The following is a 24450-nucleotide window of genomic DNA, read 5'->3' on the forward strand; positions in this document are numbered from 1 at the left end:
AAGGACGCCAACAATTTAGCTCCACCCTCTAGGAGGTATTTGCTATTGTATCCAATCATCAATTAGATCCCACTAGGTGGTATTCTCTATTGTATCCAATCAGCAAGACGGACGACTCAATTATAACTGACGTACCATTATTCTCAGAGAACTTAAAGAGAAAGTGTCCAAAGAATACACAAAAAATCTTAGAAAAACTACAAACATGTTCCAAAAGGAGTATTCAACATATATTCATAAAACGTAGATTCATAATGAAATCAATATCTTCCGAATATGTGATCCTCTGTAACTTCCCATTATATACAAAAGACGCATTCTTCTATCAAAAAAATGCTTCCCATTCCATTGGTCCATTTAGCCCTTTCGGGTGGATGGTTTGTAGATGGTAAATCCATTTTTGTTCTTTTTGGTGTAAAATGCGTGAAATGTTACCTCTTCTGTGGTTATTTATAAGTTGCTCTATTACTATACATCGCAATTGACTAAATTCATGATTATTATCTATACAATGTTTAGCCAAAGGCATATGAACTTTTCTGGACTGTATAGCATGTTTATGTTCTGAAAGTCTCACTTTGAACATTCGTTTCGTCTGTCCTATATACCGCAATCCACATGGGCATGTGATCATATAAATCACTGCTTTTGATGTACAGGAAGTCTCTCCTTTCAAATAAAACCAATCTTGTTTTACCTGATCCCAAAATTTGTTAGTTTCTTCCATCACTGCACACATGACACATGCCCCACATTTATTATGACCCAGCATTACTGCTCTATTCTGATGAATACCTGTTCTTACATCGGGATGACATAACATCTCAGATAAATTGGCTCGTCTGGAATATATCATACATTTCTGTCTAGCAAATATTTCATGGGTAGATAATATTTTCCAATTTTTATATATAATATTAGCAACCCTAGGTGCCATTGATGTATATTGCATGATGCAGACAGTTTTTTGATCTTCCATTTCTTGGTTGTTTTGGAGTTTAGTTCCCAACAAATATTCACGATGATTATAAAGAGCTCTTTTAAATGCATGTTTCACAATTTTAGTAGGGTACCCTCTTTCAGTTAACTTATCTTTCAATCGAACAGCAGAATGTTTATATTTCTGTGGAGTATCGCAAATGCGTCTATAACGTAAAAACTGTGCAAATGGAAGGTTATTCCTAATATGTATAGGATGCATGCTGTCGTAAGACAACAATGAGTTCCGATCTGTGGGCTTTGTGAAAACATCAGTTTCAAGTCTGTCTCTATATTTAGTAATCTTAACATCTAGAAAACTGATTTCATGCAAATGAACTGTATGTTGGAATTTAATAGTTGAATGGCATGCATTCAAATCTATGAGGAATAAATCTAACATTTCCAGTGTTGATTCCCAAATTATAAAAATATCATCAATAAACCTCCACCAGCATTTAGCATACTGGTATCGAGGAAGCTTGTAAATGACATTTTCTTCTAAATGTGCCATGAATAGATTGGCGACTGTGGGGGCAAAAGCTGCTCCCATCGCAATTCCCGACAATTGTAAAAAAATTTCTCCATTAAACAAAAAATGATTATTGAACAAAGACAACTTCAACAGTTTCAATAGGAACTCAGTAGGAACCGTTACCGGTTTAGGACGTTGTTCTAAAACTTGTTCCATAACACTTAATGCCTCACATTGGGGTATCGCAGTATATAGGGATTGGACATCCAACGTAACCAAAAGTCCTGTATCTATTTGGGAAGGTAAAGCTTCTAGCTTTTTCAGAAAGTGAGTCGTATCTTTAATGTATGACTTGGTGTTAACAACAAGTGGTGCCAAAAAACCATCAATATATTTGCATGATCTTTCCAATAGTGAGTCACGGGCAGACACTATCGGTCTGCCCGGAGGTTCTCTAAGAGTTTTGTGAATCTTAGGGAGAAGGTAAAATATCGGGATCTTGGCATTTTTATGATTCAAATAACTCATTTCATTCTTAGTCAAAAACCCTAATTGAAACGCCTTAATAGTAATTTCTAACATCTCTTCTAAGAGACGGTCAGTAGGGTCCTGATTCAACCTTCGATAGGTGTTTATGTCATTCAACTGTCTATAAGCTTCCCTCATATAATCATTTGTGCCAAGGATAACCACTGCTCCGCCCTTATCTGCACGGCGAATAACTATATCAGTATCATTAGAAAGGGATTGAATAGCTTCTCTTTCTTCCCTAGAGACATTATGATTAACATGGACATAATGATGTTCCATTTGTTCTATATCCTTCATAATATGTCTATGAAAGGTGTCTATCACTGGATCTATCATACCTGGAGGTGACCATGTACTTTTCTGATAAACAGTGGAGTATCCCTTGTGTTGTCTATCATCCTTTCCAAAGAAAATTTTTAAACGTAAAGCTCTAATGAATTTAGCAATGTCCACCCTTGTTTGAAAGGGATCATATATCATAGTTGGAACAAACGATAAACCCTTGCTCAATACTTGTATTTGTATATGTGAAAGATTTTTATTAGACAAATTAATTACAGGGAGTCTTCCCTCTTGCGGGATCTCCCTCGTGGTCTATCTAAATGTTTATCTATGCAGTTTGTCTGAAGTGCGTCCAAATCACAAGGAGGTGTGTCGTGATGGGAATAGGGCGGCAGGCTTAGGACATTCCTGACACTTGGATGTTTTATAGCCATAATGGAACAAAACGAAAATGTCTAGGGCTAAAACAAAGTTTTGACTTAGACCTGTTTTTAGAATGAATAAGACACAAAAAGGAGCCCTAAATGACCACTGGAGGGAATCAGGGATGATCCTCCTTACCCCCCCCCCCAAAGATGTGAATAAAAATAGTACTTACCAGCCTCTAAGACAGCTTCAGATGTTATAGCCAGTTTTATTAAAGCAGCAAGCTGGTCCCTGGAGTAATGCAGTGGTGGTACACTGGTGATGGAAACTGTGAGCCCTCCAAAACTCACCAAAAACCTACTGTACCCACATATAGGTGACACCCTTTACCCAAAAGGGCTATTGTGGGTAAAGGGTGGGCAGTGGGTTTTGGAGAGCTCAGCAGACAAGATAAGGGGGTAATGGCGAGATGTGTACCTGGGAGCTTTTATGAGAAGACCACTGCAGCTGCACCAGGATGCACCACTGCTCTACTGAGATGTCTTTGTGGCCAGAATGCTGGTCCTCCAATAGCCCTTATTTTATCATCCTGACTTTAATATTCCCTTATCTCATTTGTCTGTCCTAATTAGATTGTAAGCTCTGTCAAGCAGGGACTGTCTCTTCATGTTCAAGTGTACAGCGCTGCATATGTCTAGTAGCGCTATAGAAATGATAAGTAGTAGTAGTAGTTTTTTTCGAAAGTGGACCAAAAAGATAAATGCACTGAGCACAAAACCATCTAGCATGTGGCGATTTTTGAAAAAAAGATAGAGACATCTTACTGTTTCAAAAAGGTGAAATTAGATCTTACCTGCTAATTTTCTTTCCTCTAGACCCTCCAGACCGGTCAAGACGCATGGGTTATGTCCTCCTACCAGCAGAGGGAGACTGAGAAAAACTGAACTTTTGAATACTGTATATATAACCTGTGCAGTACATTCACTAGCCAGTATAACCCTGACAAAGCAGAGAAAACAAAACACCAACTGGAACTAATAACCCCGTACGTGGTAATTGTCAATTGGACACTTTCCTCATATCCTTCATTGTGTCCTTCAGATAGTGTGTGCTTCCACAGGTGGACTAACAAACACGGTCACACCTGACCAGACTTATCCAAACCAAGTCTGAAACCATAGAATTCACACTCAACAGCTGCCAAGATAGAACAACAGACTACAGACCTCTTGGCCTACAGTACAGACAGGGCGGGCCTTGACCGGTCTGGAGGGTCTAGAGGAAAGAAAATTAGCAGGTAAGATCTAATTTCACCTTCCTCCACGACCCTCCAGACCGGTCAAGACGCATGGGACGTACCCAAGCAGTAATATCTTAAGGGCGGGAACCCCGTAGGCCCGAGGTCAACACCGCAGCCCCAAACCCTGCCTCTTCCTTGGCATGCACATCAATCCTGTAATGTTTAACAAAGGAATGCAATGACGACCAAACCGCCGCTCGACAAATATCTAATGGAGGAATCAAACTACTCTCCGCCCAGGAGGCCGCCATACTCCTGGTAGAATGAGCCGAAAATTCCTTAGGGACCACGCGACCCTTCAGCAAATACGCCGGCGCAATTGATTCCTTCAACCATCTAGCTATCGTAGCTTTGGAAGCTGCCGCGCCCTTCCTTGCACCACCATGGAGAATGAACAAACGATCAGAAAGCCTATAGTGACGAGTTCTGGAAATGTAACAGCGCAAGACTCTGCGCACATCTAACTTAGCCAGTCGACGCTGCTCTGCATTCCCGGCCAAGTCACCCAAAACTGGCAGGGAAATCACTTGATTCACATGAAACTCTGAGACCACCTTGGGCACAAAGGACGGCACCGGGCGCAACGAAACCTTCTCCTTGGAAAAGGACAAAAAGGGCTCTCTACAAGACAAAGCCTGAAGTTCTGACACCCGCCGAGCTGAAGTAATAGCCACCAGGAACACCGTCTTTAGGGACAGATCCTTATCTGAAACAGAAACCAAAGGCTCAAACGGCGGCCTCACCAAAGCATCCAAAACGAGATTCAAATCCCACGAAGGCACCATCCGCCGCCGCGGCGGGCGCAGTAACTTAACACCCTTCAAAAATCGAACCACATCAGGACTAGAAGCTAACGACTTTCCCTGGATCTTCCCACGGAAACACGACAAAGCCGCTACCTGTACCTTCAAGGAAGACAAGGCCAAACCCCTGTCCATACCATCCTGTAAAAACTCCAAGACATCTGTCACCGACGCCCGAAAGGGCAGAACCTGCCTACCTGCACACCAATGCTCAAAAACTCGCCAGACCCGGACATACGCCAACGATGTGGACCGCTTACGCGAACTCAACATCGTATCGATAACTCTGGCCGAAAAACCTTTCTTCCTTAACCTGTGCCTCTCAAGAGCCAGGCCGTAAGCGAGAACCGATCCGGATCTGGCATAACTATCGGTCCCTGACACAACACCCCTGAATCTGACAACGGCAGAGGATCCGCTATCGCCAACCGCACCAGATCTCCGTACCACGGCCGACGCGGCCAATTCGGGGCTAACAGAATCACTTGTCCGGGGTGTCGAGCAATGCGCTGAATCACCCGACCGACCAACGGCCATGGGGGAAACACATACAGCAACTCCCGCGGCCACGGCATTAGAAGCGCATCTATGCCTTCCGCTCGAGGATCTCTCCGGCGACTGAAAAACCTCTGAACCTGAGTATTGCGAGCCGTTGCCATGAGATCCATCACGGGAAGTCCCCAGACCGACACAATGCGATTGAACACTGACCGATGAAGCGACCACTCTCCTGGGTCTAGCGCATGTCTGCTCAGGTAATCTGCCTCCACGTTGTCTACTCCAGCCACATGTGCCGCGGAGAGCGCCAGAAGATGAAGCTCCGCCCATTGACACAACAGCGCCGCCTCCTCCGCGACCGCCTGACTTTTTGTGCCCCCCTGACGGTTGACATAAGCCACGGCGGTGGCGTTGTCGGAAAACACCCGGACAGCTTTCTGCCCCAGCACCCTCCGAAACGCCAGAAGCGCTAGTCGAATGGCCCGGGTTTCCAACCGATTGATGGACCACTGAGCTTCTACTTGAGACCAGCGTCCTTGAGCTACCTGACCGAGACAATGAGCTCCCCAGCCCTGAAGACTGGCGTCTGTGACGAGAACCACCCACTGCGGAGCCTCCAATGGCATTCCCTTCTGTAGATTGCCTGGGTCTAACCACCACTGGAGACTGCGGCGTGGGGAAACCGGTAGCTGAAGGCGAACATCCAACTCTTGCGACAGAGGCGCCCACCGCCTGAGAAGAGCTGACTGCAACTGCCGCATATGCGCCCGGGCCCACGGAACTACCTCTATGGTGGCCGCCATTAACCCCAGGACTTGCAGGTACTCCCGGGCCGTCGGAGCCGCCTCCGACAGAAATAGCCGAATCTGACTCTGCAACTTGCGAATCCGGGGGCCTGGCAGAAAGACCCGACCGTTCCTGGTATCGAATAGAACCCCCAGGTACTCCAGCGACTGCGACGGCACCAGGTGACTCTTGCCAAAATTCACTACCCAGCCCAGAGACTGAAGAAAATGCACCACTCGAGCAGTCGACTCCTCGCTCTCCGACTGGGACTTCGCCCGAATCAACCAGTCGTCCAGATACGGGTGCACCAGAACCCCCTGCTTCCGCAAGGCCGCCGCCACTACCACCATGATCTTGGAAAACGTACGCGGAGCCGTTGCTAATCCGAAAGGCAGAGCACAAAACTGAAAATGCTTCCCCAAAACCGCAAAACGCAGAAAGCGCTGATGAGCGGCCCGAATGGGGATGTGCAGATAAGCCTCCGTCAGATCCAAAGACGTGAGAAACTCCCCTTCCCGCACCGCGACAATGACCGACCTCAATGTCTCCATGCGGAAAGTGGGAACTCTGAGGGCTGCATTGACTGCCTTCAGATCTAGGATAGGACGAAAGGCATCCTCCTTCTTTGGGACCACAAAGTAGATTGAATAGCAGCCCAAGCGGCGCTGAGTGGCGGGAACAGGTACCACCGCCCCCAGACTGATCAGCCGCGCCAACGTGTCTCGCACCGCCGCCCGTTTGAGTCTGGAAAGACAAGGGGACTCCAGGAACCTTTCGGGAGGCGGGCCGTCGAACTCCAGAGCGTACCCGTCTCGCACCACTTCGAGAACCCACTGATCCGATGTGATTTGGGCCCAGTCCTGGTAAAACTGACTCAGCCGAGCCCCTACCCGAACCAGGGCCTGGACCCGCACACCTTCATTGTGGATTACGCCCTGAAACCTGTCCTCCCTGTCCTCCCGCGGAGAAATCACGGCCTCCGCGCCGATTCCCCCGAAAGGACTGTGTTCGCTGGAAAAACCGACCTCTAAAGGCCCCACTAGGCCTCCCGGGCCTATACCGGCGAGCCTCCTTAAACCGACCTCGGGAGGAAGTACCCCTGAACGCCGCCTTAGGACGAAAATCCGGAAGGCGAGGGGCCTTGGCATCGCTGAGACCTTTCACCAACTTATCCAAATCCTCACCAAAGAGCATGGCCCCCTTAAATGGAAGAGAACAAAGCTTAGCTTTGGAGGCCGCGTCTGCGACCCAACCTCGCAACCACAGCGCCCTACGTGCCCCCACCAGCATAGCCATATTCTTGGCCGAAGCTCGGAGCAAATCATAAAGCGCATCAGACAAAAAGGAGGATCCCATTTCCAATTTGGCTAATTCCTGTACCCCGGAGGTCCCAACCTCCACGGAGTCATCCAGGAGTTTCTCGGCCCAACGGAAACACGCCCTCGCAACCAGCCCCCCACAAATCGAGGCCTGCAGGGCCAGGGCCGACAAATCAAAACTCCGCTTGAGGAAGGCCTCAAGTCTCCTATCCTGGGGATCCCGGAGAGCAGTCCCCCCGTCCACCGGTATAGCCGTGGCTTTGGTGACTGCTGTCACCACCGCATCCACTGTGGGAGCCTTAAAGGAATCTCTATCTTCCTGTGGGAGCGGGTACAGCCTAGACATCGCTTTAGACACTTTACAGGGAGAATCCGGCGAAAGCCACTCTTGAACTACCATATCCCGGATATCCTTATTCATGGGAAAAGACCGAGCCTGCCGCTGGATCCCCTTGACCAAGGGATCCACCTGCCTAGCCTCCCCCAAAACCGCCTCTGGCTGTTCGAACTTGAGGGTGGAAGAAACCTGCTCAATGAGATCTGCAAGCTCTTCCCTGTGAAAAATTCTCACTACCGAAGGATCCTCCCCAGGGACCACCAATTCCGGCTCTTGAGGACCCTCAAACCCCTCAGGATCCGCGCTATCACTCAAGGCCCCTTCAGATCCTACAGGGGAGAATCCCTCCTCGTCGTCCCACTCAAAACGAGGCCTCTTAACCGGGGCCGCACTAGCCCCCTCCCCCAAAGGTGGGGGTCCCGCCTTCCAGGCTTGAAACAGGGTCCATACAAAATCCGGAGGAAAACCAACGCCTCCTGGACCCTCCGGTGCCAACTTCGGGGCCGATCCGGGAGCAGCCGGGCCAAAAACAGCTGATTCCGCGGGACGCGCGGAATCCAAAATGGCGGCCGTTCCCGCCAAAACTAAATTCGTAGAAAACGGCCCTGCCGACGTTGCTGCCACTCCTGACACCCCCGAACTAGCTGGGGCCTCCGCTATTAACACCGGGGGTGCCGCCACCGGCGCGACCTGCTTTGGATCGCCGCACAGCCGGCACTGACCTCCCGGCGTCTCTATGCCCCGACGCGAGCACGCGCGACAGCGAAGAAGTTTGCCCGCCATAACTTCAAAGCCCCGACCGGCGCAAACACTCTTTTTCACCGCTTTCCCACACAACAATTAACCTCTCTGCTCTCTCTCTGCTTCGCCAGCAATAGGAACGGCCTGCCGACCGTTCCTATGTAAAGAAAACTGCAGACGACTTTTAAAGGGATATCACCCATAAAACTGCAGACGGCTCTTAAAGAAATATTACTAATTTCTTTTGGCAGCTGTGAAGTGGGGGCTCTCAAGGCTACAATCAGAGAAAGCAGCCGAGGCACAAGCTGCCAGCGTCTCCAAAGAGAGCAGCACAGGGGGAGGGACCTGAAAACAGGTGTGACACCCCAGGGGGAAAAACTGGGCCCCACCGGACCCAGGGCCCCGAAGCACTTTTTTTTTTTTTTTTTTTTACCACGTACAGGGCATATGCCAAACCAATAAACAAGGAAATAAGAGGAGAAACCCCCTTAACTATAGAATCAAACTACCTCACCAGACTATTAAAGACTGCACAGGCTGTCCATCTACCTCTGCTGAGACTGAGAAAATACTGGCTAGTGAATGTACTGCACAGGTTATATATACAGTATTCAAAAGTTCAGTTTTTCTCAGTCTCCCTCTGCTGGTAGGAGGACATAACCCATGCGTCTTGACCGGTCTGGAGGGTCGTGGAGGAATGGCTATATTTCCTATTCGAATTTGGGACGTTTAGCTCAAAATGTCCAAACTCTAACAAACACCATATCAAAAATGCCCCCTCCTAGTGACTACTCATTTGCTACTTGTTGCTATAAGGTTCAGAATTACAGCAATACATGTCGCCATGGGACAGTGGCACCCTGTGGCTCAACTGTGAATCCATCATTTGAAATCTGTTGACAGTGACATCTAATGGTTTGTTATATGATCACATCTGGCATCACTATTCTTCTTCTTTGAAAACCAACAGAATATTTGGGTACCACTCCATTCCAACTGCCCTCCCTCTAAGTTATGCAAACCCACAGATAAGTTGGAAAAAATTCCACGAGCTGTGCTTTACATGTTTTCCCTGTCAGTTAATTCCTATAAGGGTCTCTCTTTATTCTCTGTTTAACCTTGAGTTAGGTATGATGTACTTTTCATAAATGTTAGCCACATAGAGCCTGCCATGGTGGGATTATGTGGGATACAAATGTTCTAAATAAATAAAATAAATACCTTTTGAAAATAAAGTATAAAATTTCTTGTATAGCACCTGCAAGTTTGAAAGCTATTGCAGCAGTATACACTCAGGTACAGTAGGTATTTTTCTTTCCCTGGAGGGCTCACAGTCACAGTTTGTACCTAAGGCAAGGGAGGGTTAAGTGACTTACCCAATATACCAAGAAGCTGCAGTGGGATTTGAGTTGGGCTCTCCTGATTCTCAACCTGCTGCTTTAACCATTAGGCTACTCTTCCATTCATATGTTAAGCTAAACCTTCCAAAATTTCGTACGCGCACGTGTCTCTTTGCTCTGTGTTGTGTGTGTGTCTTTGCGGGCTAGTATGCCTGTATGTAAATCAGTGTTTGTACATACAGTAGTTGCAACTGCTTTTCCAATTTTGGGGGGGGGGGGGGTGGCTTCATTTCTTTTCCATCTCCTACCACACATAGAAACTTAAGGATATTATTCAACCTACAGCATTTTTTTGTTTGTTTTTTTTAAACACTGGCCGCTGTGAACTTAATCTACCTGGATATTCAGCACCGGTAATCTGGATACTGGCTAGCACTGCTTCTTCAGGTACTGACAATATTCAGATTGGTACCTGGATAGACAACCAGATAAAGTTAGGACAGCCTTTCTCTGTCCTAACTTTTAATCGGGATAGTTACCCTGTCAGCAGAGTGAATATTGCTGATAACTGGGTAACTCTTGGCTCTATCCAAGCTCCACCCCAAGACCATCCCAACACTACATGGATAATGCTGAGGTGGTCTGACTGAATATTTGGTGGCATTATCCGAATTATGCCACTGAAAATCTGGGTAGAGAGATCTGGTCAAAGGGACTTTTCCGGGTGGGAGCCATTCCTACTTGGATAAGTCCTGTTGAATGTCGACCCCTTTATTTCCACAGCGCATTGCTATGGCTTTTAGGATATCCACAATGAATATGCACGAGATAGATTTGAATGTTCGTGCATATTCATTGTGAGAACCCTGAAAACCTGATTGGCTGGGTGTGCCCTAATGACTGGGTTGAGAAGCATTGCTCTGGTCACAGAAAAGGAGATGGTGAGCTGGGGCAATTTCTTGTGCTGGGGAAATAAGGGTCAACGTTCAGCAGTACTAGGAAGGACATTTTCAAAAATGAATGTGTAAATAAAACAAACAAAAAAATATGTTCATCTCACAGCCATAATCAAACAGGAAAACTGTCTAGATTTCCTGTTTGGCTGCGAGATGGATGCTTTTACATTTTCCAAATGTCCAACTTTTGAAGAACAACCCCCCCCCCCCCCCCCCCCCCCCCCCCCAGTGATATGAACGTCTGTCTAGCACCATTTTCAAAAATATGGCCATACAGATGTCGCTGCAGAACAGAGTAGCAGCCTAGTGGTTAGTGCAGTGGACTGTAAACCAAGGGACATGGGTTCAAACCCCACTATAACTCGTTTTTTTGTAAATCTGATCCCTCCAGGGTCTAAAAATATCTATGGCACATGAATGTACACCACTTCAATAGCCTTCAGGCTTGCAGGTGTTCTAATTAGGTAGAGTAGGTATTTCTCTATTTTTGGAAGACTCAGGTTTTGATAAGTTCCTGGAGGAAAAGTCCATAGTCTGCTATTGAGACAGACATAGGGTAAGCAATTGCTTGGCCTGGGATTAGAAGCATGAAATGTTGCCACTATTTGGGTTTCTGCCAGGTACTTGTGACCTGAATTGGCCACTGTTGGAAGCAGGATACTTGGCTAGATGGACCATTAGGCTATTCTAATGTTAAAAATAGCCACTATAGCTATTCTTGTGTTACAAAAGAAAAGGAAAAAAAAAGTTGAAAGCTGGATTCCTTGGTTCAGAGGTCCACTGCACTAATCACTAGGCTACTCCTCTGGCCTGCTTACTGCTTTATTAAGAATTGCCATAATACCTGAAGCAGATATTGGCCTGTTTTTCCTTTCCAGTTTCCACTTTCAGAGGAGAAGGAGGGGGCATGCCTTAATCCCTCCAGTGGTCAGCTGCTCAATTAGAGCAACATTTTGTAACTTGAACATGATTAAAACAGGTCTGGATAAAAACTTTTTTTTATTTTTATATTTACATTGACCTTTCTTCCCTGTTGGACATCCTACTTTTTGGCCCTCCCTAGTTCCACCCAAAACATTGCTATTTGGGTGAACTGCAGCATTAAAATGTACAAATTCTGACTTTCCAAAATCAGTATTTGGATGTTTTTAGCAGATAAATTTTAAGGCATTCTGCTTTGAAAATGAGCACCATAGCAACCAATAGAAGTCATACAATTCAGTCAGACGGTTATATATCTAAACTTAAAATACAGTACATTTCAGTTATGGAATTATTTGCAGTTCCAGTGTTTGTGTGGTGTGCACGTTTGTGTGTACCTATGTTGTGTGTGGTCTGCATGTGTTGTGTCTGTGGTGGGGTAACTGGGTTGGTGAGATAATTTAGAGGGGCTGTTTGTGTGGTGGTGAAAGTTGTGGGGAGTAGGTTTGGAGAGATGAAGTTTGCAGGGTGGGCTGTGATGGTGGTAGACAGAAGTAATGAACGGAAAGAGGTAGTCTGAAAAGAGAAATGCCCTAAATGTTGTGTTCACTGTATATAAGTATTTGTGCTATAAAAGTTGGAATTCTTTCTTCCATAGAAATGCATTGTACCAAGTTTTTGGGGAGCTTATTTCTCTGGAACCTCTAGTAACATAGTAGATGACGGCAGAAAAAAAGACCTGCACGGTCCATCCAGTCTGCCCAACAAGATAACTCATATTTGCTACTTTTTGTGTATACCCTACTTTGATTTGTACCTGTGCTTTTCAGGGCACAGACCGTACAAGTCTGCCCAGCACTATCCCCACCTCCCAACCACCGGCTCTGGCACAGACCGTATAAGTCTGCCCAGCACTACCCCCGCCTCCCAACCACCAGTCCCGCTTCCCACCACCGGCTCTGGCACAGACCGTATAAGTCTGCCCAGCACTAGTCTGATCTGGCCCATATTTGAACTTGTCTTTTTACCAGTTTTGCCTATATATCAAGTGCCATCCCATTCTGTTAAATTTTCAGAGTTATTTTACCCTCAGATTGACACATTCTCAACCCCTTTTATTTCATTCTTTCCAACTTCTGTTGGGTTGGAAAGAAAAGGAGAATGTGCTAAAAAGGGAATAAAAAAGTGAAGTCTAGAGAATGATATTTTCTTAATGATACAGTTGTAATTTTCAATTGTTGTACAGGGCTCTTTCATTTTTACAATAAAGACTTCTTGTTAATCAAAAAAAAAAAAAAAAAAGAGGATATTGTGCTGAGCTACTTACCTTTGCTGACACTGCCAATGCAGAATTAGACGGATAGTGGCTGCATGGCCCCAGCTTTCTCCTATGAACAAAGAAAAGAAAAATTAGTTTATTGTCACCTTTCAAATTGGATACATAATGCATCTAACTTATTCCACAAAGTGCTAAAAAAAGACAAAACAACTCCACACATGCTAGCATATGCAGGAACACCCCATAAACTAATGGGAGTATGTGGAAAATGGCCATTACAAAGCTGCTTGCAGTAAAACTGCATGCGTAAAAAGTAGGAGCATTGCAAGGTTATGCCTTATTTAATGCAAACTATGTGAAGACATTCCCAAGGGGCATAGTCTGGACACAGCTGTAATATGCATGTGTATTTGATGAATGTGTGAACATGCACAGAGAACTTACACATGTTAACATCCTACGATAAAATGAGAACGGTGTGGGGGGAATATCAAACAAACGGCGAGTGACCGTACTCACTCGCAAATGCGCAGTAGAGACTTCCCTGTCTGTCCCGCCCCCGCGTCAATACGTGATGACGGGGGGGGGGGGGGGGGGGGGGGCGGGACAGAGAGGGAAACTGCGCGAAGGGGAGGGAACCGTCGAGGTCGCCACCGCTACCCCCCCCCCCCCGGAGTCACCGCTGCCGCCACCCCTCCACCCGGCCCGTCTCTTCACTAATCAACTTACATCTCCGCAGCAGGCAGAGATCAGCTGAGCTGCCGTCGGGCCTTCCTTCCCTGCCTGTGTCTCGCCCTCGCTGATGTTACGTCACACGAGGGCGGGACACAGGCAGAGAAGGAAGGCCGACGGGAGCTCAGCTGATCTCTGCCTGCTGCGGAGATGTAAGTTGAATAGCGAAGAGACGGGCCGGGTGGAGGGGCGGCGACCCACCAGCCCGTTTTAACGGGCTCAACGGCTAGTATATATATATATATATATATATATATATATATATATATATATATATATATATATATATATATATATATAGAGGAGCAGCTGCAAGGGTTAAAAATTTACATCAGACGTGGATGCTGTTCAAAAATACTATCCTGGAAGCCCAGGCCAAATATATTTCGTCTTAAAAAAAGGAGGATGGAAGACCAAACGACAGCCGACATGGTTAAAAAGTGAGGTGAAGGAAGCTATTAGAGATAAAAAGAAAATCCTTTAGAAAATGGAAGAAGGAACCAACTGAAAATAATAAGGAACAGCATAAGGAATGTCAAGTCAAATGCAAACCACTGATAAGGAAGGCAAAGAGGGCCTTTGAAAAAAAAAGATTGCGTTGGAGGCAAACACACATAGTAAAACATTTTTTTTTAGGTATATTAAAAGCAAGAAGCCGGCAAAAGAATCGGTTAGACCGCTAGATGACTGAGGAGTAAAAGGGGCAATCAGGGAAGACAAAGTCATAGCGGAGAGATTAAATGAATTCTTTGCTCGGTCTTCACCAAGGAAGATTTGGGAGAGATACTGGTGCCAGAAATGGTATTCAAAGCTGACGATTCCGAGAAACAATAATCTCTATAAACCTGGAGGATGTCATGGGGTAATTTGACAACTTGAAGAGTATCAAATCTCTTGGACTGGATGGTATTCATCCCAGAAAACTGACAGAATTGAAAGTGTCTCTCTGAAATGTAGATTTAAAATTATTTGAATATATATTGGCAGACTGTCATCCATTTGCCCAACTTAAATCTGTGAAGCACAGACTGGATTTGTTAAAGGCTGCCAGTCTGTCCTCAATATAAGAGGTTTTGTTGGCCATGGCACATGCTCAACATACTCCGTTACCGAACATAGGAGTCAGTTTGGACATTGAGAAAGCATTTGCTCAATTTGACTGGGTATACCTGTTTGAGGTGTTAAAATACATTGGTCTGGATGTTTGGTATTGTCAGGCACTACAGGTTCTTTATAGTTGTCCCTGGGCATCTATATTAGTGAATGGCATTAAGACACCCTCCTTTCCTATTGAACGGGGAATCCGTCAGGGTTGTCCCCACTTTCCTTCTATACCTGGAGCCTTTCCTCGGTACACTTTGAAATGAACTAGACATTCAGGGGGTGCACATAGGAACCAACGAGGTGAAGGCGCTAGCTTTTGCAGATTATTTGCTGTTGATATTGTCCCATCCCTGAGATTGCTTGAAAGGCCTCCTTGGAAGTGGATGAGTTTTCTTACTCCTCTGGGTTTAAACTTAAGTTGCATAAATCCATGGTCTTACTTCTGCAACCAGAAGTATGGGTTGGGTAGAATGGAAACTTCCTTTTTAGATGGGTGATGGATCCCTTAAGTACCTGAGGGTGTTGTTACCCTGTGATCTCTCCACATTGTACGTTATTAATTTACAACCTTTATTTGATCTTACAAAAAGCACACTCAACACCTGGCAAACCTTCCCCCTCTCAATATTAGGAAAAGTGGCTTTATACAATGTGGAGGAGTGGCCTAGTGGTTAGGGTGGTGGACTTTGGTCCTGGGGAACTGAGGAACTGAGTTCGATTCCCACTTCAGGCACAGGCAGCTCTCCTTGTGACTCTGGGCAAGTCACTTAACCCTCCATTGCCCCATGTAAGCCGCATTGAGCCTGCCATGAGTGGGAAAGCGCGGGGTACAAATGTAACAAAAAATAAATGGTGTTGATACCCTGTTGGTTGTACTTTTGCCAAACATTGCCAATTTTTAATCACAAAATATCAGGAAAGAGCATTTGCCAGACTTCTTAATTGTTATTTGTGGAGTGGAAAGTAAGCCCATATGCCCTTGTCTTGAGCTTATTTGCCTAAAGAGAGGGGGGACCTAGGTTTATAGTCAATTGGGCTTTTTCCTTTGGCGTGTAATATGTGGCAAATTAATGACTGGTATCATGTGGCCTCCCACTTCTCTTACACGACTGTTGAGACTTGGGTAACACACCTTTTTCATTTCAGTTGTATGCTTCACTCTGGGTCATCACTGTTGGGAGAAGTGGGACACCCTTATCCTATTTTTAAGCATGCCACGGCCACTTGAAAGTGGCTGTGTCATGCTCTACAACAGCATCACGCAATCACTCTTTTTATACATACATGGCAGTGGCGCTTTCCTTCCGGAAATGTCGTTGGCACAGCTTCGTTTTTGGCACCTACAAGGGGTATGTTACCTTTTTCATGTGGTTGATGAGTCTGGCAATATGATCCCTTACTATTCTTTGAGAAAAGATTATCAATTAGGAGCACTTGATACTTTTCCTTATAAGGAATTACAACATTACATTCAATCTTTGCCTTAGTCGATGCTAACGACAAGAGACCCGTGAACTCCTATCTGAGGCCTTTAGTTTAGAAGCGCATTTGAGAGTGTCCCTACATCATATAAACTTGTAGATCTACTTTCGTCTTATGACTTGACTACTCTGGCATAGCACTGGACGATGGACTTATGGGTCACCATCACTTCTGCACAATTACTGAAGAGCCTGCACTCCTTCCGCTCCTTGACCAAGAACATTTTGCATTGGGAATAACACAAATTTGTTATACTCCTCACCATGCGTATAAGGCAAAATTTGCACCTTCTGACACGTGCCCCAAATGTCAACATCTGGGAGCTACCCTTGAACATATGTTTTGGACATGTACAATGATCAAACCCTTTTGGCAGAAAGTGGGAAACCCATGTTTCTTTGCTTTGGAAATCACAAAGGACATCATGCCCTTGACCTTTATTGTTGCATTTGACATAAGCACGGCCCCCACCACACGGCTATCTTGGGTTTTTAAAGTGAACTGTGTTATTTGGTATAAAATGTATCCTGCAGAAATGGTTTCAGGTGGAAACTCCCAGCTTAGCCCAGTGGCGCTCTTTAATGATTTTGCAAAACATCTTTGGAGCATTGTGAACTACTAGACTTGGACTCTGTGTGAGAGCACTGATTCTGCACTCTGTGGGAACCCTATTGGTCGTCTCTGACCCCCATGGCTTGGGGTAGAATCTTAAATACTTAAGTTTTCTATCCTGTTTGAACTTGCAATCACAGGCAAGGTGTACTGTTAAGACTTTTTCTGGGAGGGTGGAACATATAACTTTTTGCAAATTCTAAGATGTTAAAGAAAAATCCGTACTAGGTAATTGTTGAAACCTTTGCACTTGTTTTAATAAAGATGACATAAAAAAATTTAAAAAATGGTAACACTTCCAACCTTTTTCAAAACCCAATATGAAATTACCCTCAATATGACCTAGTTGATAGACATGTAATATCTCTTGGTGCATTTTCTCTTCTCTGTACCTAAGTATGTAATGGCAATTACTACTCTATTCTACATCTATCATATTTGAAAAATCTCAGAATTTTGTATGTTGAACCAATCTTCAACAATTTGCAGAGAAATGAGAACAGACACCAAAGCAGCACCTACAGAACCATACACAAGTGTCCAAAGTTTCTGCAATCTATTTTTTTTTTTAATAGGACTGTATGAATTAAAATTTGTAATCATGATTAATTACACAATTAAGGTATTTTCTCTCTTACTTATTTTCCCACTACAACTTGTGACTCTGGGCAAGTCACTTAATTCTCCATTGCCCCAGCTACAAAATAAGTACCTGTATATTAAATGTAAACCACTTTGATTGTAACCATAGAAGGGTGGATAAATCAAACCCCATCCCCCTTACATTCCCTGAAGGAGCACTCTCTTGGACCCATCCCGCCCATGCAGAAATAAGAGGTGATGTCAGATAAGGCGAGATAGGTACAAGGGAAAGGTTTGGACCAGGTTGCAGGCAGCGTACTTAAGAACAGCCATACTAAGCGAGGTGAATGGACCATCTACCACAGCATCCCGTTTCTAACAGTGGCTAATCTAGGTCACAAGTATCTGGAAAAAACCCAATTAGTAGAGGGTCCAGGGAGGATTAATTTCCATTGGCTTTAGCATGTCCAATCATTGTGAAAATTTGGCTCCTATGGGGGCAGTCGCTGAGAAAGTTAAAGCAACTGGAGTAAAACCATCATCTTTATCAAATTAACCCATCCAAAAGAGGTAAACCTCCCATCTATTTAGAGAGGACTTAACTAGCAAAGGCAGGTAATTAACTCTATAAAGATGAGCCAATTTTGAAGAGATATGCACTCCCAGGTATGAAAATCTGGAGGAAACCATCTTGAAAGCTGACACACAAGGGGAATAGGCACTGTAGGACCCACCCAAACATACATTTTAAGAGTGTAGCTCACAAAAGTGATTTTTGTTTTGTGTGTGTTCTATATACAGAAATGCATTGCTAATACTAATCAAAAATTGTTGATTTTCAAACCTTGCTGCTCGCACAAAAAAAAATTTGCACACACCAGGCCACTCCTTAAAGGAAACATTGGTCCCACCCTCATCATCTGAGATTTAGAATTATTGAGCTTATAACCGGAGAGTTCCCCATACTGTTCTAACAATTTCATCAAGTGAGGAGCAGAGTGAGGTTATTCCATAAGTAAAATAACTGTCAGCACAGAGCAAAATATTATGAATCTCTTTATAAAAAATATATAAGGAATATCAGGGCAATTTCCGCCAGGTACTGAGCAAAAAAACTCAAAGGTCAAATTTAAAAATAAAGGGGAGAGGGGACATCCCTAATGCCAAGGGCTTTTATAAAGCATTTTAATCCAAGCTAAAAAACTGGGTGGAAAACTATACTCCTGGAGGGTTACAAATAAGAAGGTATGCAAGCATTACTGTGATGGGTGGGGGTGGGGAGGGGCAGTGTGGGAAGTTTTTTGCAATCTGATATAACTCTATGGCTTGGTTATGTGTAATGCTATTAGTTTTTACAAATAAAAGCTATAAAAAAAAAAAAAAACATATGAATAGCCATACTGGGTCAAGACCAATGGCCAATCTAGCTCAGTATCCTGCTTCCAATAGTGGCCAATCCAGGTCACAAGTACCTGGCAGAAACCCAATAGCTAGCAACATTCCACACTACTAATCCAAGGGCAAGCAGTGGCTTCCACCATGTTCATCTCAATAACAGACTATGGACTTTTCCCCCAGGAACTTGTCCAAACCTTTTTTAAACCCAAATACGTTAACTGCTGTTACCACATCCTCCAGCAGCGAGTTCCACAGTTTAACTATTCTTTGAGTGAAAAAACATTTCCTCTTATTTGTTTTAAACTTATTTCCATGTAATTTGAGTGTCCCCTGGTCTTTGCACTTTTTGAAAGAGTGAAACATCGATTCACTTCTACCCATTCTACACCACTCAGGATTTTATAGACCTCAATTATATCCCCCCTCAGCCGTCTCTGTTCCAAGCTGAAGAGCCCTAACCTCTTTAGCCTTTCCTCATATGGCAGGAGTTGCATCCTCTTTATTATTCTGCTTGCTCTTCTTTAAATCTTTTCTAATTCTGCTATATCTTTTTTGAGATATGGTGACCAGAACTGAACGCAATAAAGAACATTTGATTTTTCCTTCTAAGTACACCAGAAGCCGCATGTCACAGAAAGCTATAATCAGCTTTTAAAAATTAGGGAATAAGTGGGCTGCTTCCCAGGAAAAAAACCTAGCATGTGAATCTCTTGCACATTAACTACCAGCTTCTCCTCTGGCATGGAGCTATAAAAGATGCCTGGTAAATCAGTGAGGGGAAGAACAGTAAGGAGGTGTGACACAGAAAGGAATCCTTACAGTGTGATTAGAAATTGCTTAAAATCACATTCTACTAACATGTAAAGTATTTTGAGAGAAGGCCATGTTAAGGTTTCAAGCAGCAAATTGACATTTTGTCAAATGCTTTCCCTACGGAACTGCATGTGCAACAGAATCTGCAGTTAGGACACTATTTGTAGAAAACAGAAAACAAGCACAAATGACCAGCTATGCCTCAGTAAATCTGGAACAGTGATAACACTCAGAAAGCTGACCTCAATGGTTCTTATTCAATCTAATCATTGTCACTTAAAGTCTGAGGGATGGAGGCAGTTTACAACAAGCTCTGAAGGTTATATACACTTCATCCTACTTACAAAACTCCATTATAACACACACCTTCTCTTTCGTTACTGAGTCACCAATGACCCTTCCAGTACAGTCATCAAAATCTTATATTCAATGGAATATTCACCCCGACTGAAAGGTACAGTTCAGCTTTAGTGAGGGAGGTGGATGGAATGAGCCCTGCACTACAAGGGACATCTTTGTGACTCTCCCCAACTGATAACTTATGCCTGCAGAGAGTCCTTATAGGTGGGTTATTCTGCATCACTATCACTTCAGCAGGATTCTATCTGAGGTACTGGACTATCCTGTAGGCAAGGAAGACAGAGACCCTCTTTTCAACCTGTGCTACACTGGCAAGAGACAAAAATGACCTTCTCCAGAGCCTCTACATCCTTGATAAATACATAAGTACCTTCCCTCAATTGTTTCTGAAAGGTTACCCCCAAAAAATGAGTCAAGCTAGAAAATCAGTGAAGCATCTGTACCAGTGGAAAGACTATTTATATCCAACCTTAGAATGGACCTAGAACATAGGATGGGCTCTAGCATCTTCTGATGGCCTTCCCTCTGGGAGGTTTCCTGGGTTCCCTGTATTCCTTGGGCCAGTTCCAGATCTGCAGGAAATGCAGTGAAGGAGTACATCACCAAGATATGCAGGAACTGCAGGAAACCCAGACAAAGCAATGAAAGATGTTATGTGTAGCCTCTGCTGAAGCAGTAACCATACATACTGATCACAAGAATGTAATTAAAATCACACTGGAAAACAAGAACAAAGCCCTGGTCCCTAGGGATCCATCCCAATCCCATCATAAAAGGGATCCCTGCAGCCTGAAAAGTAAGTAGGAAGATTCCTGCAAAAACCCTGATCATGCCCACCATGAAAAACAACAAAAACACCTAGAATGGAGAATCTAGAGGATACCAACAAGGATCAGTGAGGACTTTCAAACTAAACTGCCTTACAGAAGAAACCCCAGAATACTCTAAACAGAGGACAGAAACCATTAGCACTAAAGCAGATGACTCACTGGAAGCCTCAACGAAGGCACTAGCAAATCAGCTGATGCAATCTCCCACAAATAGAATAGGACATTTAATCACTAGATTGATGCCCTGAAGAATGTAGCACACATGTTCTAGCACCACAAAAGGTCTCTGTGAGACCTCTTCATCCACTCCTACCAATGGATGGTGGTAGGAATGGAAGGTGGGGTTCCATAATGTCTCAGGGGAAGAGCGGCAGACATGTACTTGAGAAGACGTTTAAGACTGTGCAAGGTGAGCTACGACTATTCTATCATTCCAAGGCCATTGGTGGCCCATAGATGATGACCTGATATGATACGGAGGAAGAACCTAGGAAAAATATCTTCAAGGCTACAGCGGAACACTAAAGGGGGGGGGGGGGGGGGGGGGGGGACGGACGGACAAAAAGTACAAATCCTCCTTCAAAAAACTCCATGAAACAAGTTATATTGTTTGACCACAATGATATTGACTACTATAGTGATCTCTATTCCTCAAGTGATGCAAGACAAGATTGGTGAATTGATTCACTAAAGCCATTAATCTCCCAGAAAAGGCAGCCACAGACATGCCCCTCAAGCTGGAAGAGTTGTACACAGTTGCTATATACTTCAAGTTGGGCAGGACCTTGTGCAGCAACTGCCTCATGGCTAAGGAGCACATCAGGATGTGGAAATCTGTCAGCCCAAACCTACATGAGAAGATGGGAGAAGCTTGGCAACAAGCTGCCCACTCTACAGAAGGAATACTCACACTCCTGCCTAAGCAGAAGAGTGAGTGACATGATCTCAAATACTGGCACCCTCTCTCTCTTCCAAATGTAGACTATAAGATCCTGGCACAGATGACTGAAAATTGTCATCTCACGGGTGATTTATCCAAATCAGGACTGCAGCATCTTCAGACACAGGATTGTAGACAGCCTGCCAATGATCAGGGACATGATCCACTGCATAAAGGACTGTTGGTTGCAAGCGGCACTTGTGAGCTTGGATCAAGAGAAGGCCTATTACCATTATCTTACGATTTTCTAAAATAAGGTGCTCAGGGGATTAGGATTGGGCAAATCATTCTGTAGATACCTTAGTGTGTTGTACACTGCCATTTTCAGTGCCATGGTTATAAACATTTGGAAAATGGATCCTTTTCTATTAGATAAGAGGTCAGGCAAGGATGCCTTTTTTCACTCCTTCCCTTTCTGTTATTGAGATCTTCATGAACGCATCAGACAACACATCGGAATCAGAGGGATCACAATACTAGGAATCCAAAGGCAGCCTGTGAAGGGCTCCCTCTACATGGATGATATTGTCTCTGTTCAGACAGACTCCATGAGGAGGACAAATGATGCTTGTGAGGACTTTGGAAGAGCTCTGGGATCAAGAGAGAACTGTGGAAAATCAAAGATCATGTTTTTCAGAGACTGGGGTCCAGTGACCAATTCCCTCCCTTATCATACCAGGGCAGGCCCAATTAAGACCTTGGATGTAAGAGAAAACAGCCTGGAAGTGCTGTGATGAGAGACATGCAAAAGTGAACTGGGACTGTGGAGTTGGAGGAAACTTATCTATTGAGGGAATGATCCTGGTGTTCTGGAACAAATTCCTTTTGTACTTCAGTAAACAATGCAGGCTTGTCCTCATCCGGCAGCAATGGCCAGGATCATTACCAGGACAGTCTGGAGGAGTGGCCTAGTGGTTAGAGCACTGATCTTGACATCCAGAGTTGGCAGGTTCAAATCCCACTGCTGCTCCTTGTGATCTTGGGCAAGTCACTTAACCCTCCATTGCCTCATGTACAAATTATATTGTGCGCCCTCCAGGGACAGGGAACTACCCAGTGTACCTGAATGTAACTCGCCTTAAGCTACTACTGAAAAGGTGTGAGCAGAATCCAAATAGATAAAAATAAATTTGGAATTCCACAATAGATCAAACGTGCTGCTTGTCCAGAACTGCACAGGTCACAAAGGGTGTTAAATGAGTCTCCAACCTTGACATCTTACTCTGGATGTTCATCCACATTTGTATTACCTTAAAGACCAATAAGAGACCATGTAAGATACCTCATGGCCCAACTCTTCACCATCTTGTGAAGGAGTTCAAATTACATGTCATACCGATCTTACAGACAGCAAAGGACCCATAACAAACTTAGTGGAAGTCACCTGCATCAAAATATAGCAAAACATCTCCATCAGGAGGTTAACAAACCATCACATAAGACAGCTATGCAGGGCAGACTAACAAAGGAATTAATGCAGACAATAAGCCTTTGCAAGTACAGGTGCTGTTCGAGAGGCTACATAGTAGAACAGATAACCTATCACTTGTTCTAGGAGTGCTGCTTCACAGTGTTACATTAGGCACTGAACACAGAATTCAGAGTGTGCATCCCAAAGAGATGTCACTCACTAAATGATACTCTACGAACTATCTACTACTAAACCATAATTTCTAAAGTGCCACCATGCTTACACAGAACTGTACAGATATACATAAGAGAAAGTCCCTGTAATGCAAAATGTATAATCTAGTCAAGAGAGACAAACAGGTAGGAAAGATAATGGCAAAAGTCAGAAGAATGCTTGGGTGCATAGGAAGAGGAATGGCTAGTAGGGAAAAAAAAAAAAAAAAAAAAAAAAAAAGGAGGTGTTAGTAGTCTAAATGAGATTTACAGAGGCACTGTGTACAATTCTGGAGACTACATCATCAAAAAGATATAAACAGGATGTAGTCGGTACAGAAGGTGGCTACTAAAATGGGCAGTGATCTTCGTCATAAGGTGTATGGGGGACAGACTTAAAGATGTTTACTTTGGAACCTTCTCCTTGGAAAAAAAGACACGAAAGGAGCTCCACATGACAAAGCCTGCAGCTCCAAAATCCTCCGTGCCAAGGAAACGGCCACCAAAAACAGTCTTCAGGGTAAGATCCTTGTAGGTGCTCATCTCCAACGGCTCAAAAGGAGGACTAACACATCCAAGATGAGAGTCAAGTCCTGCGGAGGGACAGACGGACACCACGGCGGACGAATCAGTTTGACTTCTTGCAAAAAAATGGACCACATCTGGAGAAGAAGCTAAGGACATCTCCTGAACCTTCCCCTGGAAACGGGCCAAAGCCGCAACCTGCACTTTCAAGGAGGACAGAGCTAAACCCCTGTCCAAACCATGCAGCAAAAATTCCAAAACCTGTGCGATAGATGTTTGCAAAGCCCAATCCAGGCACCAATTCTTAAAAATTCGCCACATGCACACATAAGCCAACAAAGTGGACCATTAACGTGACCGTAACATAGTAGAAATTACTCTGGGAGAAAAACCTTTCCTTCTCAATCTGCTCCTTTCAAAAGCCAAGCCGTAAGCGAGAACCGAGATGGGTCGGGCATCACGATTGGACCCTGAGACAACAGCACCATCTCCCCTAAAGGAAGTGGTTCCTTCTCCAGACGCACTAGATCTCCGTAC

At 44.5% G+C, this 24450-nt stretch overlaps 1 protein-coding gene across 2 annotated transcripts in view; it reads right to left on the bottom strand.

Annotated features, from left to right (window-relative positions):
* Positions 1-24450, bottom strand: part of RAD51C (RAD51 paralog C) — a 67525-nt gene that overhangs the window by 12234 nt on the left and 30841 nt on the right. For both annotated transcript variants that reach the window (XM_030186127.1, XM_030186126.1), the window contains exon 7: positions 12961-13021. In XM_030186127.1, coding sequence (XP_030041987.1) covers positions 12961-13021 — 61 coding nt within the window. The remainder of the gene's footprint in view (positions 1-12960; positions 13022-24450) is intronic.

The sequence above is a fragment of the Microcaecilia unicolor genome, chromosome 13 (genome assembly GCF_901765095.1).
Source record: "Microcaecilia unicolor chromosome 13, aMicUni1.1, whole genome shotgun sequence".
Lineage (NCBI taxonomy): Eukaryota > Metazoa > Chordata > Amphibia > Gymnophiona > Siphonopidae > Microcaecilia > Microcaecilia unicolor.